Here is a 16,543-nt window from a genome sequence, read left to right on the forward strand (position 1 = left end):
AGAGGCTTAAAATTAAAAGCATTTAGTGTTACGAATTGCAAACAACTCATCAGGAATCGCAAGCAATGGGATTTGCAATCACTCCATTCTCTTTCAAGTTTTACAATAGCTATGTGCGATGAGGTGGAATCCTTCCCAGAGGAGATGCTGCTCCCCTCCAGTCTTACGACTCTTGAAATTAGGCATCTTTCAAATCTAAAATCTCTGGACCACAAAGGGCTTCAACACCTCACTTCTCTTAGAGAATTGCAGATCTGGCAATGCCCCAATCTCCAGTCTTTGCCATAAGAGGGACTTCCCTCCTCTCTTTCTTCTCTATCTATCTTCAGGTGTAATTTGCTGAAAGAAAGGTGAAAAAGACCTAATGGGGAGGATTGGCTCAAGGTTTCTCACATCCCATACTTGTATATATCTTGATTAGTCCTTGATTCATTCATTATTATAAGGTACCACGAATCCTTATTTCTTTACTTTGTAAGTTACAAATCACAATTTGACAGAAAGACTTGCATATTTTACTCTGACTTTAATAAATGAACTCCAAGCAGGCTTCGTCAGCTGTGGCCGAAGATAGATTGATAGTTTGCTAGCTTCTCACGGAGAATATCCATCTCTTCATTCTTAAGTTCTCAGCCTGACTTGTTTGCCGGTTAGTGTTTCCTTTGAGTTGAACAATGGCCTGCTTTAGAGCTGGTTTCTTGCAAGTTTGTAACTCTATGCTTGGGGATTTTCATCTTGTAAATTGTGTTCTATCTCTCATTTAGTTGTGCTTGCACCTTTTTGTAATCGTTTCCTCAGCTTGTTGCATGCAGGAGCTTAATAAGATTCCCTTATGAAAAAAAAAAAAAAACACAAAATAAAAACGTTTTGGTCATTTCCTTCTCCAAGTTGCTCTTACGGTCTTGCTCTGATCCTCCAGTTCCAAGAGGATTGTCCCTGTCAACTCTCAATGCAGGGAACCCAACATTATCCATATCGCTCTTAACATGCTTGCTGGCCTCTTTAACATCCTTGCAGATCGTTGGTGCCATGCCTTTGAAGGTGTCGATCGGTACATAAATTCATCAATAAATAGGAAGAACATTTTTTTGCAGGACACCTAGCGAGTTGACCTTGAACCTTTTTAAACTTAGTTCTTGGCCAGTTCAATTTAATCATCAAGCCGGACAGCACAAACGCTTCATTCTCTCAAACCGAACTAATCCCAGCTTCGGTTCATCATTTTAATAGTTGAGCCGATCGGTCAGGTTCATTTCTATTTGAAGTGTGTGAAACTCAATTATTAACACCCAAACAATTGCTGATCCACATTATTTTTTTTATTGTGTGAAACTCAATTATTAACACCCAAAGAATTGCTGCTCCACACTATCTTGTTACTAAAAGAATGTGCGGGCAAGTGTTCTTTCAGTATCTTTAAACAAACCCAGTAGGCATGTAAGGCACCATGGAGGTGACAGACGTACACGTCAGGGCTCAAACCCAGATACAGTGGAAGGAGACAAGTTCCTTTCACCGCCAAACCAAGCACTAGAATGCTGCTCCACACTATTTTGTAATGCTGCTCCACACTATTTCGTTACTAAAAGAATGTGCGAGTAAGTGTTGTTTCAGTATCTTTAAAATAATTTTATTTTAATTTCATTTAATTGAAATTAAGTTTATAAATTTTCTAATTTCCTAATTATAGTTTTATTCATAAAAGAACTCTTACTAATTATTTTATTAAAAAATAATATAAATTATATCATAGAACCTTGTCTAATTATTTAAATTTTTAGATTAATATAGTTTCTTAACAATTTTAATAATTCAATACTTATAAATTTAAATTTTATTATTCTCATTTTAATTAATAAAATTAAACACAAAAGAATACAAACATGTGCAAACCTAAATAATTTGTATTTGAAAAGATATTTTTTAAAAATACTTTGTATTTGGGAAGAGTGGATTTTTGAAAAAAAAATGAATGAAAATAAAATAAAAGGAATTGCATAGATTCTAGTTAGGGATAATAATTTAATTTGAACTTGATAAATAAAAACTTGAATGGATATGCATTTTTCAGATCTTATCTAATGGGTAATGAAATATATATATATATATATATATATATCAATTATTTTATATTTTAGTAAATAATAAATAATAACAAGTAATAAATACTCATATGAAAATTCAAAATTTTATAAATAATTTATAGATATTTAAATATTTTATCCAATAAATAATGAACATGTAAAAATTCTATATGTGATCTCTAATTCCAATATTTGAGAATTACAAGGAACATGCTGTGATTGATCTCTCCAGACGAAGGGAGCGAAGACAATTCTGCGTGTATAAATAAAAAGTGACTAGAATTACATTTTTACCCTTATTTGTATGACTGTTCTCATTCACAACAAAATCATATTTTTCACTTCAATATATATATATATATTAGGAAAATTAAAGATATTTGAAAGAGTTAGAAAAATAAATGCAATTAAGATTTTTTTTAATTTTTAATATTTAAATTAACAGCCGAAATCAATAATAAAAATAAAAACTAAAAGGAAATATGAAAAGAATAAAGGTTTATAAGAAGTGTTATCTTTAAATAGAAACACCCCCTTTATATAAGGATAATTTTATATATAATATGCTTATTTTTCAAGATACAGAATTTCTTAATGTAGAAAAAAATCTCCAAACCATTAAATCACCATTTTCTAACTTAAATTAATAAAGCATGAAAAAGGAAATGCAATAAATTTTGGTGATGAAAAAGATTATATATTATTATCCTAAAAACATGCCATACAGACACGCTCTCAATAAATACATTAATTACTAAATATATTTAAAATAATTAAATATAATAAATTAATTTAATCATAAACTTGAGCTCTTCAATTATATTAATGCTAACCTTTTAAATTTTATGTACCATTAAAATAGATAAGTCAATAAAATTTATTAATTATTATTTTAAATAAATATTTTAACTATATGTGTGTGTGTATATATTATTAAGAAAAAAAAGCTTATTATATGAAACGACTCTTTTCTCCTCTCTCCTTTTATCATCAAGTTACTCCCATTCAAATCACAATTTTCTTATTTAAAGAATTTTGCAAAAATTTCTAGACCTAATTAATTAAAAAAAAGTGAAAGGGTAAAATTGAAATTTTACAAAACCTCTCCATTTTCCTTCTTTCCAAATTTACCCCTTCCAAACTCGGTGAGGAAAATCATTTTCTTTTCTAATATTTTCGTTCCTCGCACTTTTATTCTTCTCATTTTCATTCCTCCCTGTTTTTTTTTTTTTTTCCCCAAATACAATACAAAGGTAAACTTTAACAGAAGGATCAAATCACAGATATTACATGATATAAAAGGACTAAATTAAACCACAGAACAGTAGAGGGACCCAACCAAAACATTTCAAAAAGTACAGGGATGATTGACCTTTTCTTCTCTATATCTTTTGGCTGGCATGCAGCTACAGAAACTGACATCGACCGTTATTTTCAACTTTTTCTTCTTTCATGTCCGAAAATGTCTAATCTTTGAGCTTCACACCAACTGACTTGACCTGATGAAATCAGAATTCCTTTCATCACTCATCCTTGGAATTTTCCTTCACTGTCTCCTAAATACTGCTGCATGCTCTCGGCTCAAGTAAGCTCTGTTTCCTTGACTTCCTTTGTTGGCTCAATCTTTTCTCCTTGTTCTTGAATTTTTTTCATCCCAATTTTGCTTTCTTTTCTGCAGCTATGTATATATTAAAGAACCCATAATAAGGATTTTCGTGTTCTGGGGTTGGGGTATTTCAATTTATTTTTTTGGTTCTTTAGGATATTTGATTTTTTGGAAGTATGAATTATGTGAATTGATGTTACATAGCCTTAATCTTTTTATTTTGATGAGTTATTTAACGAAATATCATGAAGTTGAATAATTTTAATGAAAATAAAGATTGAGTTGATTGATGTCTTGATTCGAATGCCTGCTGCATAATCTTGTGTACTTGTTCTTTCTGGTTCATGTGGTTTTGCTGAATATTTATTATTTGTAAAGATTTGTGAAGAGGAGAAATGGCTCTCGCATTGATTGGAGAATCAATTCTTGCTGCTGTCCTTGAAGTTTTGATGGAGAGGATACTTTCTCCTGTGGTTAGGGACTTCTTCAAGAGCCAAAAGATCGATGATGAAGAATTGAAGAAGTTGAAGGCAAGGATGAGGTCTGTTAGTAAACTGCTCAATGATGCAGAGGAGAAGCAGATTACTGATGCAGCAGTGAAAGAGTGGCTTGATGAGCTTAAGGATGCTGTCTATCAAGCTGATGACTTCTTGGATGAGATTGCTTATAAAGCTTTGCGGTTGAAGTTGGAAGGTGAATTTCGAAGTCAGACCTGCACGGATCAGCTTCGAAGCTTTCTCGCTTCTCTTAATCCATGTAGAAAGGGGGTGAGAGAGGTGAAAATAGAGTTGGCAAAGATCCTTCGAAGTTTAGAAGAGTTAGTGGGACAAAAGGATGTTCTTGGTCTGATAGAGAGCATTGGGGAGAAACCATCGTCGCGGATAACACCAACTTCTTCTCTGGTAGACGAATCTGGAGTTTATGGAAGGGATGCTAAAAAAAAAGCCATAATGAAGTTGCTGCTATCAGATGATACAAAAGGCAGGCACCTAGATGTGATTTCGATAGTGGGTATGGGAGGGGTTGGTAAAACCACCCTTGCTCAGCTTATCTATAAAGAAATTGTTGTTTCCAACGACAGAAGCCAGAAGAGCTCGTTTGATCTCAAAGCCTGGGTTTATGTTTCCGAAGAATTAGATGTTCTCAAAGTAACAAAAGATATTCTGAAGGGGGTTGGTTCGATGAATTGTGACACCATGACTGAAGATCAACTCCTTTGCGAGCTGGAGAAGAAATTGTCAGGGAACAAACTATTGCTTGTTCTAGATGATGTTTGGAGCGATAACCAATCTCAGTGGGAATTTTTACTGAAACCTTTCATGTCCGTGAGACAGGGAATTAAAATTATTGTTACAACGCGCAATGAAAATGTAGCATCAATCATTTCTTCTGTTTCAACTCATCATATAAAGAAGTTATCTGACGATGATTGTTGGTTGGTGTTGTCAAAACATGCATTTGATGGTGGAAATCTCAGTGCCCATCCAGAGTTGGAATTAATTGGTAGACAGATAGCAAGGAAGTGTAGCGGCCTACCTTTGGCTGCAAAAACACTTGGGAGTCTCCTGTGCTCCAAAAGAGTTAAGGAGGAGTGGATGAAGATATTAAAGAGTAATTTTTGGGAATTGCCAAATGACAACATTCTGTCACCTCTACGGTTGAGTTATCATCATCTCCCATCTCATTTAAAACGATGCTTTTCATACTGCGCTATAATTCCGAAGGGTTATAAACTCACAAGGGAGGAGATAGTCCTTTTATGGATGGCAGAGGGCTTTTTGGTGGAACCCAGAAGAAATAATGAGATGGAAGAAATAGGCTATGAGTACTTCAATGAGCTTGTGGCAAGGTCATTTTTTCAGCAATCAAGTCCCAGTTCATCATTATTCGTAATGCATGACCTCATTAATGATTTAGCTAGATTTGCATCTGGAGATTTTTGCTTCAGGCTAGAAGGTGATGATTCAAGCAAGACTACTGAAAGGACTCGCCATTTATCATACAGAGCAACAAAAGATGACTCTTATCAGACATTCAAGGCAATCAAGAACCCCAATTGCTGCGCACCTTGCTATGTCTGAGTGCTTGGCCTAGACACATGATACAACAAGTTGAGGTAATATGTAATTTATTGCCTGCACTCAAGTGCCTCAGAGTGCTATCTTTGCACCCCTTTCATGATATATCCGTGTTGTCTAATTCAATTTGCAACTTGAAGCATTTACGGTATCTTGATCTCTCTCATACAAAGATTACAAGGCTCCCTGAATCAATGTGCAGTTTGTATAATTTGGAAATTTTGAACTTGCACTTTTGTGTTAAGCTTGTTGAGTTGCCAGTTAACATGAGAAGCTTAATCAACTTGCGTCATCTTGATCTTCAACACACCAAATTGCCAGAGATGCCACTGCAAATGGGTAAACTAACAAAGCTTCGAAAATTAACTGATTTCTTTATCGGAAAACAAAGTGGCTCTAACATTAAAGAGTTGGGAAAGCTTCAACATCTATCTGGTGATCTTTCTATTTGGAATCTTCAAAATGTCACAGATGCTCGAGATTCTTTTGAAGCGAAATTGAAGGGTAAAGAGCATCTTGAGAAGTTGGAGTTAGTATGGGATTGTGATATGGATAATCCACTCGTCCATGAAAGGGTACTTGGGCAACTACAACCTCCTGTGAATGTCAAAATACTCTCCATTAATGGGTATGGAGGTACAAGATTTCCAGATTGGGTTGGGAATTCCTCTCTTCCTCTCCTCCAAGAGCTTTACATCAGAAGCTGCCCCAACCTGAAGAAGTCCCTCTTTACTCACTTTCCTTCTTTAACCAAACTTGATATCAGGGTATGTGAGCAGTTTGAGATTGAGTTTTTCCCATTAGAGTTGTTCCCTAAATTGGAATCTCTTACTATTGGTAGTTGTCCTAATTTAGTATCTTTCAGCAAAGGAATACCCCTTGCCCCAAATTTGAAAGAGTTTCAGTTATGGAGTTGTTCAAATTTGAAGTCATTGCCTGAGAATATGCATTCACTTCTACCTTCACTTGAGAAATTGTCCATATTTCATTGTCCGAAACTCGAGTCATTTCCAGTAGGGGGTTTGCCCTCCAAACTTAAAGGACTTGCTATTTGGGGTTGCGACAAACTCATTGCAGGCCGCGCACAATGGGATTTGCAATCACTCCATGTTCTTTCAAGATTTTCAATTGCAGAAAATGATGTTTTGGAGTGCTTCCCTGAGGAGATGCTACTGCCCTCAAGCCTTACCCATCTTGAAATCAGGACACATAAAAATCTGAAATATCTTGACCACAAGGGACTTCAACATCTCACCTCTCTTAGAGAGTTGATAATTATGAACTGCCTGGAGGTTTCCATGCCAGAAGAGGGGCTGCCCCCCTCCATTTCTTCTCTAACTATCTGGCAATGTCCTTTGCTAGAAAAGGAGTGTGAAAGGGAGCTGAGGAAGTGCCCAAAATACATCAGATATCCAGAATATATGACATCAGGAAGAAAATCAATTTAATCCAACTTGATGAGGTATTGCTATTTTTAAGTTATTTTCCTTTTAGCAAGTGATTAATCACTATTTCAGAGTACATTTTGTTATTAATTTACTGCAATTTACAAGCAGGATTTTTATCCTTTTGTTCTTCAATCCAAATTACAAGTGTCAATATGGGCTATGAATCTAGGATAACTAAAATGTTGGCCCAAGAAAATTCAACTGATTGTTATTGCTTGTACTCAATGCATGAAAAGAACATATTATTCACATAACAACCTGTATTATCATGTTTGCATTTAATTTTCTTAAGATCAATCCTTAAGTGCTTTTGTTGTCATTGAAAGAATCAATGTACTTTTACCACAAATGATTTTATCACTTTGCTCATTGCCTATTTGTTGGGTTTCTAGGCGGTCTGAGGAACTACTTCACAACTATAAATGGGAAATAAAACAACTTACCAGCACACAAAACGTTCAAGTGGTCCATGTACTCTGCTTTGCATAGCCATCCATTTTTCTTGATGCTGTTATTACCATCCGTTGTTCTGTATCCTTGCATTGATTTAAGCATCAAATGTTGAAACTCAAAGTATTTGCAGAAGTCTCTGATTTGGTTCAAGAGTTTCTCTGATCTCTACTTGGTTTATTCTGATATATTGCATCTACAGATGACTAGGGTTATTTTCTGTTTTGTTGGGTACATCTTCCCAAGTGCCTTCCAGAAGGACTTGCATATATACTTTTAATTTTGCAATGCTTGGCATGTCTCGGGAAGGGGTTCTGGTCCAAAAGAGCAACGAGAAGGAAGCTTGCATATGCTTTCATACTTTCAAATGTGAAACTATATTCCTTTTGAACTTCAATCGAGTTTATTTGAGGAAAGCAGGGACCCTCGTGCGCATCGTTGGAATTTTCCTAATTGTTTAATAGTGCAAACTGTCTCTGCTCAAGTAAGCTTTGTTTGCCTTGATCTAAATTGCTGGGTCATTATTTTGTACTTGTTCTTGACTTTGTATTTCAATCTTGTATTCCTATATGCAGCTATATATATATATATATAAAAAAAAAATTGAATGTGCAGCTCAAAGAACATTTTATATGGTGAACTGTGACATTTCCTTGTCTACCAGGCTTGATTGCTGAATTATTGTGTTTCAGACAAATGTTTTTATTACATTTACCTTCTTAGGTGGGCTGCCAGGATTTTCTGTGGTGATCCTTCAACATGGCTTGCTATTATCCTAAATAGTCCTTTTCTGCCATAAAGGTAACAGTGCATCATAGCCATTTGCTTGCTTCAGAGATGCTAAAACTCTCTATGATCATCTTATCTGCTTATATAACGTAGTGCTGTGTTTATTTTGTTCATTGAGGAATCGCTTTGCTAGTTGATTAAGATTAGTGTTCATATAACTGAATTTTGACCTCTTTCCCCAGATGATGCTATGAATGTTGCTTTTGTGTTATGATCTGGATGCTGATATGACTGGATTTCCCGACGAGGGGCTATGAAGATTCTTTTATGTTGATTCTTATTGAAATAAATACTAGCCAGTATTTTCCAGGTTGAGCCTTCGTGAGCTGCCTACTGCCTTCACTTTCTAAGAATGCCTCTAATCCCTCCACCCTGTCTTTGAGAGTTCCAACATTTCCATAAACTTAATATGACAAAAAAATAACCCTTTATAAGCAAATTTGATCAATATTCCTCAGCAGAATTCTTATAACTACATTGTTGGACTGATAATGTAACAGCGTACTGCCTGTTTTACCTTTCATGAACTACCTCTTGTAAGCCAAGCTTGGAAGACTGCTTAAGATTACTGATTACAACAAACTTCTGTTTCTCGCCGGAAATTTGTAAAACAAAATCACAACACTTGGAGGAGAGATATTCCTTGGTCACAGCAAGCATCAGCTACTGTCCAGAAGAGGAGATGTCAAAGCCCTCAAGGGATGGCCAAGCAGACGCAGCAACAAGAATCAATGATCTATCCAAGTTAGATCAGGGCTTTAGTTACTTATTGGAATTTTGTATCTTAACTCGGATTAGAATCCATAAACACATAGAAATACTCTTCCCATTCACATTTGATTTGCAAACACGAAAAATGTCGTGGATTACAACTCTTCTGTATCTGCTCTCATACGTTGGATTATCATCTTTTGAATTCCTTTGATCAGTAATCTACCATTATAGCTTGTACAGATATTGATGCTATCATAAAATTAAATTCTCTTTATCAAGTGCCAATTGATGCTGATCAGCTTGTGGTGAAGTGACACAACATGGTTTTGAAACTATTCTCAAGAGTAATAAGCTGTTAATGAACTTGACTGTAATCCAAGGCCATATCCTCTTCCCACGATTTGGCTTCCCAATCAGGCCATCCTTCATTTTTTTTCGAGGAAGAAATAGTATGCATGTAAGGATCCGTACAAATCATTTTCCTAGATAAATCAAGAAAGCTTCGAAAACTAACTGATTTTTTTGTGGGAAAGCAGAATGGGTGCGGTATTGAAGAGTTAGGGGAGCTTCATCATCTGCGTGGAGAACTTTGTGGAAGGAATCTTCAAAATGTCACTGATGCTTCAGATGCTTTGGAAGTCGTTCTGAAGGGTAAGGAGCATCTCAAGAAGTTGGAATTAAGCTGGAACATGGATGGTAATGATTCTTTGCAAGAACAAGTACTTGAAAAACTACAGCCACGTGTAAATTTAAAAAGTCTCTCCGTTTATGGCTATCAGGGTATGAGATTTCCAAATTGGATAGGAGACTCTTCTTTCCTGCAAGAGCTCTGCATACGCAGATGCCCCAGCCTAACGAAGGCCCTGTCCACTCACCTTCCTTCTTTAACAAAACTTGAGATTAAGTGCTTCCCATTAGAGTTGTTCCCAAAGTTGGAATTTCTTAGTATCTGTAAGTTCCCTAGTTTAGTATCTCTTAGCAAAGAAGGATCACCAAAATTGACAGAGCTTCATTTGAGTTTCTGCTTGAATTTGAAGTCATTGCCGGAGAGGATGCATTCCTTTGAAAATGTTGTCCAAAAGTTGAATCATTTCCAATTGAGGTTTTTTTCCTCTAAATTACAAACACTTTATGTTACAGGTTGCAAGAAACTCATTGCTGGTCGCATGCAATGCGATTTGCAAAATCTCGCTTCTTTCGGGCCAACTTTATGTTATAGGTTGCAAGAAACTCATTGCTGGTCGTGTTTTTTAATGTTTTTAAATCTTTCATACTTCACTTTTGGTAGGTACAATTATTTGGAATCCTTCCCTGAGGAGACGCTGCTGCCCTCTACTCTGAAATCTCTAACAATACGCTGTCTTCCTAAACTAAAATCTCTGGACTCCAAGGGGTTTCGACTCCTCACCTCTCATAGAGAATGACAATCTATGGATGACCTCAGCTCCAGTCCATGCCTGAAGAGGGGCTCCCATCCTCCCTTTCTTCTCTTGTGATCCGGAGATGTCCTTCACTGGAAAAAAAGGTGTACGAGGGATACGGGGGAAGATTGGCACAAGATTTCTCACTTTCCCGAAATGAAGATCAACTGAACCAAACGCTGGACAAGTGTCCATTCTTTTCTTTCGCTGAAGGTACTACAAATAGTTTTTGCTTTCATTTCGTGTTATAAATAGTAATTACAGAGAAATGTAGGCGTGTGGTCTTCTCTATACACTTAATAGCCATGTCTTCAGTTACTTCCTCGTAGAAAACCCCACAGGTGATTGTGCAAGAATTTGAGAATAAGATGAAACACTGTGAAGAGAGTGGAAGAAGTCACTAGAGAAGCCATTTGTGATCGTGTGATCAAGTGTGTTCGTTATGGCTAGACCACACTATACTCTGACCTTGTGAGGGTTCGTACTTGTAGATTTATAGTAGATGATGACTAGATGTTATGCAGTATACAATAGAGGCAAGATTCCATGTTCTTTTACAATGCTATGGAAGGAATCTTACTCTTTCATAGAAAAAGAGGTGAAGGGGAGGTTGCCTGTATTGCTGTGCGTCCAAGTAAAATTTTCTCCGATTTTGCCAGCCTCTCTCTCTTTTCATCCCCATTTTCTCATAGTTTTTCTTTTCAAGTGTTCAATTTTCTTAAAAAGAAATAGCAGTAAGAAAAAATCCTGCAATACATTAATAATTACACATTGGCTGTTCATTTTTACTGTTAAAACTGCGTTTCATGATTTTTTTTTTTAATTTTTTTTATGTTTTTTATTGTTTTGATATACAAATATCAAAAGTAACTTTTAAAATATAAATAAAAATATTATTTTTATTTATTTTTAAATAAAAATACTTTAAAAACTAATCACTACCATATTTATGAATTTAAGTAAAAATAAATGTTAGCTAGAAATTTAAATGGTGGGTGTACAATTTTTTAAAAAAAAATTGATTTTCTTGACGTTTCTACAAATGTTTTTATTGATAACAATTGGGTTGACAGGAAAATTTGAACCTGTCTCTTTGTATAATGTTCATTTTGGAATAAAACATGCATAAACGAACTGGTCATTTTCAAAAAAATTAGGAAAAAATTTGAAGGCTGCCGTCGTGACATTGCCGGCCTGTAAAATTTAATTTGGTCGAGTTAATGATGTTGATGCAACTTAATGAATTATGCTATTTTTTAAAATAATTTTTTTAGTAAGCTATTTTCCTTTAAAAAAAATTAAGCATTGTGCTAGTTTTTTTTTTAAAAAAAAAAAACTCTATTTTCCCACTTGTAAGAGTGATTTCTTTCCACCACACTTCATGGAAAGTTTTCATTTCTTCAAAGGAAGAAACTAGAGGTTGTTTGGTTGTTGTACCATTCCACCAATTTTTTTTAAATAATTGTTTAAAGTTAATTTTTTTAATGTTTTTGAAATATTTTGATGTATTAATGTTAAGATTAATTTCAAAAAAATAAAAAATATATATTATTTAATGCATTTAAAAAACATTTTAAAATACAATTATTACCATACTTCTAAATATTTTCTATTACGTCCCACTTATAAAAAAATGTCTCTATTATTTCTATTTTTATTTTTTTTTGTTTTGAAATAATAACCAACTACTAGACAGAGCCAATAAAGTAATCGTCTCATCATGGACAAAGGAATGAACAATCAAATGTGAAACTATTCTTCTATTCAGGAAAAAATTACAGAAAAGACAGGCTATATCAAGAAATTTGCTTCCATATTGTGTGCATTATTTCACGAGACTGATGACATCTAGCCGCTAGTTTCAATGGCTGTGCCACAGAATCTGTGTAACTAAAATGTGTATTTTCTTCTAACTGACAATAGCTGTGTAGAGAAGTTCATTCCAAGTATCTGGAACTCCTGCAACACACCAATGAGTACAATCCATGCCCTTAAAGCCATTGTAAGAGCTCGGATGTCCATCTTTTCTTAGCTGTGAAAGAGTTGTTATATTAAGTAAATGAACAGGTTTCTTTATAGTACTTAACACATCTTCTACTACTTGCAATGCCAATGGTGAACCACCAGGGTAAGTTGATCCGCTAACTGGCTCTGTCTCCTTTCCACAGTTTGTCACTCCTGGTTCGCCCCATTCCTCTCCACTGGTTCAGGGACAAAAACGTTCAAGTCGTGAGAAAAGAGCATTAATCTATTGATTTCAAATGAAAAGAAAAAATGAATCAATTCTTAAAACGTTTATCAGAAAATGAAGACAGCCTTACTGGTAATGAAATGGAGAAATTCCCTGAAAAATAACTCTGGTTTTACTCGTATCGACATCCGAATCGACCCATTTTGCCCATGTTGTTAAACCTCTCCGAAAAGCCTCCATACGGTCCATGTCCTTAAGTATACTCTGCCCTTCTTGAACATAATCCCATCTGAAATTTGAAGCAGAAAAATCAAACACACTACATCAGCTTGATTCCTTTTCAATTGAATTCACAAATCTTCCACATTTGCCAAGTTTTTCGAGCTCATACGGTTGCTTCGGTCCTCTCCGGTACCACCAAAGCCAAGTATTGAACACTAAAACATCCATATCCTTCCATGTGTTTCCATCCTTAATCGATTCAAGTTTTAATACTCGGCCGATTTGTTCTTGTTCAATGTCTACTAAGTAGTGAGTTTCAAACACCGATATTGATACACCATGATCCTGAGAAGTTCTAGACCATCAATTACATAAAAGTAGACTCAATTTTGCTTGGAATAACAAGGGCTGTAACCTTTCCAGGACCAGTTCACTAACCTCGAATGTCACTGTGTTAGTCGAGTTACTCGTCTGCGTTGTGATCCTGGCATCAGGAACGGCTGCATGAAGCAAGCATAACAGTGACTCGTAATGGTTGACACTAACAGAGTCCCCTATAAACATTATCTTCTTGCCCTTCAACTTCTCCAAGAATTCTATACCATCGAACCTGACGGGATTACATATTCCAAAATAGTAACAGTATCAGGAACAGAGTAACTCGGCATGGAACTCGTCAGAATATCTGATATTTAATGCAGGTCAGATAGTATCCGATCTTAATGACAGATCACCTTGTAACACTTTCCAAAATCATAAAAATTTTGCACTAAAGTTTACAACTACTTTTCTTACATGGCTTTACAATCGAGTGGTGTCCTGAATAAAGACAAATCTCCTGTCCGATTAAAGAAAGATCATGCTCTTGTCTGAGCTACAAGATCTAAAAATATTTTAACCGAAATGGCTTCAGATGTCCTTGTATAATGACTTAAATATATATTAAGTTTCTAATAATATGTCTTTTGGTGAGATTTTTAAATTAACTCACCACAATCAGTAATTATGTGATGTGCACATGATAATAATGATAAGTTTACACTTAATTAAGTTTCCAAGTGATGTATTTAACTGCAAATTACGTAACCAATTCCAATGGGTTAGCCTAAAAACCTTACAGGAAAAATATATTAGAAACTTAAGCATATTAAAGGATAATATTAGCTCAATTAGGGATATAACAACAAATTAAAGATATATATTATTATATAACGACATATTAAATATATGTTTGGTAATGTAAAACAAAGTGTTTTTTAAAAGTATTTTTCAATAAAAAATATTTAAAAACAATGTTTTTTATATTATTTTTTTTACTTTTAATATAAGCACATATCAAAACTACTTAAAAACATCTAAAAATATTAATTTAATATTTTTTTCAAGTGAAAAATAATCTTAAAAACAGTTGAATGACATTATCAAATATACTATAAAGTGACAAGGGTATTTTTAGAAAAAAAATAAAATAATAATCATGTACAAATCATGCCACTAGTTGAAATCATTTTTTTTTATCTATGTTCAAGAAAATATGCAACTAAGATATTTGTTTCTTCATCAAATTGATTGTGCATAGAGCAATGCTACGAAAAATTGGTCACGCAAACTGATTGAATGCATTTTTAGCAGATCTACATCAGGGGAAACGTTAGAAGAAGAATTTTATCACTGCCAGCAGATTAATATAAGATGTGACCTAGAAGAAGACGAAGGAGGAGGGGGAGGAGGAGGAGGGACCAATACAATATGCATTTTTAGCATTGCTGCTTGAATTGTTCCAAAATTTATTTTTATTTTTTATTTTTTAGTTTGTTGATGAGATGCGTCAAATGTCACCATCATTTTCTTAGCTTTTCTTGAGGTACACCACCACCACTGAATAATTTAGTTATGGGAAAATTGACCCGTGGCGACAACCTATCACCGTCGCAATAAAATAATTAAATGTTGATCTTTGGTTTTTAATTTTAAACAAACATCATATATACCCCCTCCTAAACTATTAGCTAGGATGGTCTCAATTTTGTTTAAAAACTATATTTTTTAATCAATTTTACTTTTAAGTTATTTTGATTTTTCAATTAGAGCTTTTTATTTAGAATAACCTAACAAAAACCATTGAATTCTTTATAAAACAATGCCTTTAATTAATTGATAGTTTCTAAGATCTAAAAGTAAAATTGATTAAAAAAAAGAATTGTTTGATGACAAAATTGAGACTAACTATGGATTACTTCTTATGTTTGCCCTTAATTTTTTTTATATTTTATGGTCTAAGACTTGCTAGCCTAATCAAACCACATGGAGACCCATATTTTTCCATTTGTATGTTTAAAAACTACAGCTCAAAAGAAGGCAGAAAAAGCCTTAAAACATCATTGCATGGGAGAAGCTAGAAGCTCCTTTTTAAAAAAATTATATGAGGATTCATTATAAAAATGAAAATATAAAAGCTCTTCTTGTTAATTAACACTTGGTCTAAGATCAGAAAAGAGAGATGGACAGATGAATGCATGTACCTGGGCAAGTCACAGGCACTAGGCTGCCATCTATATTGAAGGTAGAGGTGATCAGGGCGTCCATATTTTAGACAGTCAAATTCCTTGCGGATAAAAGGGCAGGCTGATGAATTGTAGAGAGGATACGAAGTGTCTTGAACCCAACTTCCTCCATACCTGTTGCAATCACTCCTTTGCCATTTTGTCCACTCCCAGACGTTCTTCTTCGTTGTAGAGGTTTGCAGAGTCTTTGATGAGGACGAAAAACAAAGACAAGAAAATGTGATAAAGATGGCAAAAAGGACACAGGCGGATCTTCTAGTCCCAGAATCCATCATTGTGGAGAGTCAGAGGAGAAGGGGGGGAGAGAGAGAGAGAGAGAGAGAGACAGAGAGGTTGCAAAGGTTGCTGGCGATATTATCCTGTCTGTGTTCTTCATATATATGGCAGGTTACTGAAGTGTGTGCTATATCTTTAATCAATTTAGTTTGCTTCTATATGTATATTAGAGGGTTTAGATTATGAAATTAATCAATTAGATTCCTTTTCTATGGTCAATTGTATATGATTTTGACATTACTGGAATTGCTTACGTTTTTGCAGCTTTTATGTTGCTGGATTTTTGTTGCCATAAGTGTTAGATTAGATTCGATTATTAACATTACAGTGAGAAATTTATAAATTAATATTTTGGGACCCTCAAAATTTATTAATCAATTAAGATATTATTTAATCAAATTATTACTTTATTAAGTATTTGATTAAAGACAATTGGTAATTTATTTTGATTCAAATGGTACTAATATCATTTTTCTTTTTTTGGAGATTAGAAATATTTTTTGGAGTTTGTTTATATATTAAGTAAAATGATTTTAAAAACACAATCCTAATCGAAATATTCCCAAAGATAACAAGAGAAAAATTAAAATTCTTAATCACGGGATCAATCTCTTAAAATTATACTCAAGTTGTCTTTCATGAACCACCCAATTCAAGACCCTCTCGATTGGATTATACTTGGGATATATTACAATGGGAG

General features: G+C 34.4%; 1 protein-coding gene, 1 long non-coding RNA gene and 1 pseudogene across 2 annotated transcripts; 2 read left to right on the forward strand and 1 right to left on the reverse strand.

The window, feature by feature from the left end:
• Positions 1 to 6: 6 nt before the first annotated feature.
• On the forward strand, positions 7 to 752 carry LOC105137903 (uncharacterized). Its single transcript, XR_844668.1, has 2 exons — positions 7 to 446; positions 549 to 752. It is a non-coding gene; the product is annotated as an uncharacterized LOC105137903 (long non-coding RNA).
• Positions 753 to 3,512: 2,760 nt separating this feature from the next.
• On the forward strand, positions 3,513 to 8,260 carry LOC105137907 (putative disease resistance RPP13-like protein 1; annotated as a pseudogene).
• Positions 8,261 to 12,323: 4,063 nt separating this feature from the next.
• LOC105137906 (protein trichome birefringence-like 41) lies at positions 12,324 to 16,093 on the reverse strand. Its single transcript, XM_011043848.1, has 5 exons — positions 15,526 to 16,093; positions 13,442 to 13,613; positions 13,173 to 13,348; positions 12,912 to 13,070; positions 12,324 to 12,791 (listed from the first exon to the last, which is right to left on the reverse strand). The coding sequence occupies exons 1-5, from the start codon at positions 15,840 to 15,842 to the stop codon at positions 12,500 to 12,502; spliced, it is 1,116 nt and encodes a 371-aa protein (XP_011042150.1). The 5' UTR covers positions 15,843 to 16,093; the 3' UTR covers positions 12,324 to 12,499.
• Positions 16,094 to 16,543: the final 450 nt, after the last annotated feature.

This window comes from Populus euphratica, unplaced genomic scaffold (assembly GCF_000495115.2).
Source record: "Populus euphratica unplaced genomic scaffold, PopEup_1.0 scaffold70.1, whole genome shotgun sequence".
NCBI classification, from domain to species: domain Eukaryota; kingdom Viridiplantae; phylum Streptophyta; class Magnoliopsida; order Malpighiales; family Salicaceae; genus Populus; species Populus euphratica.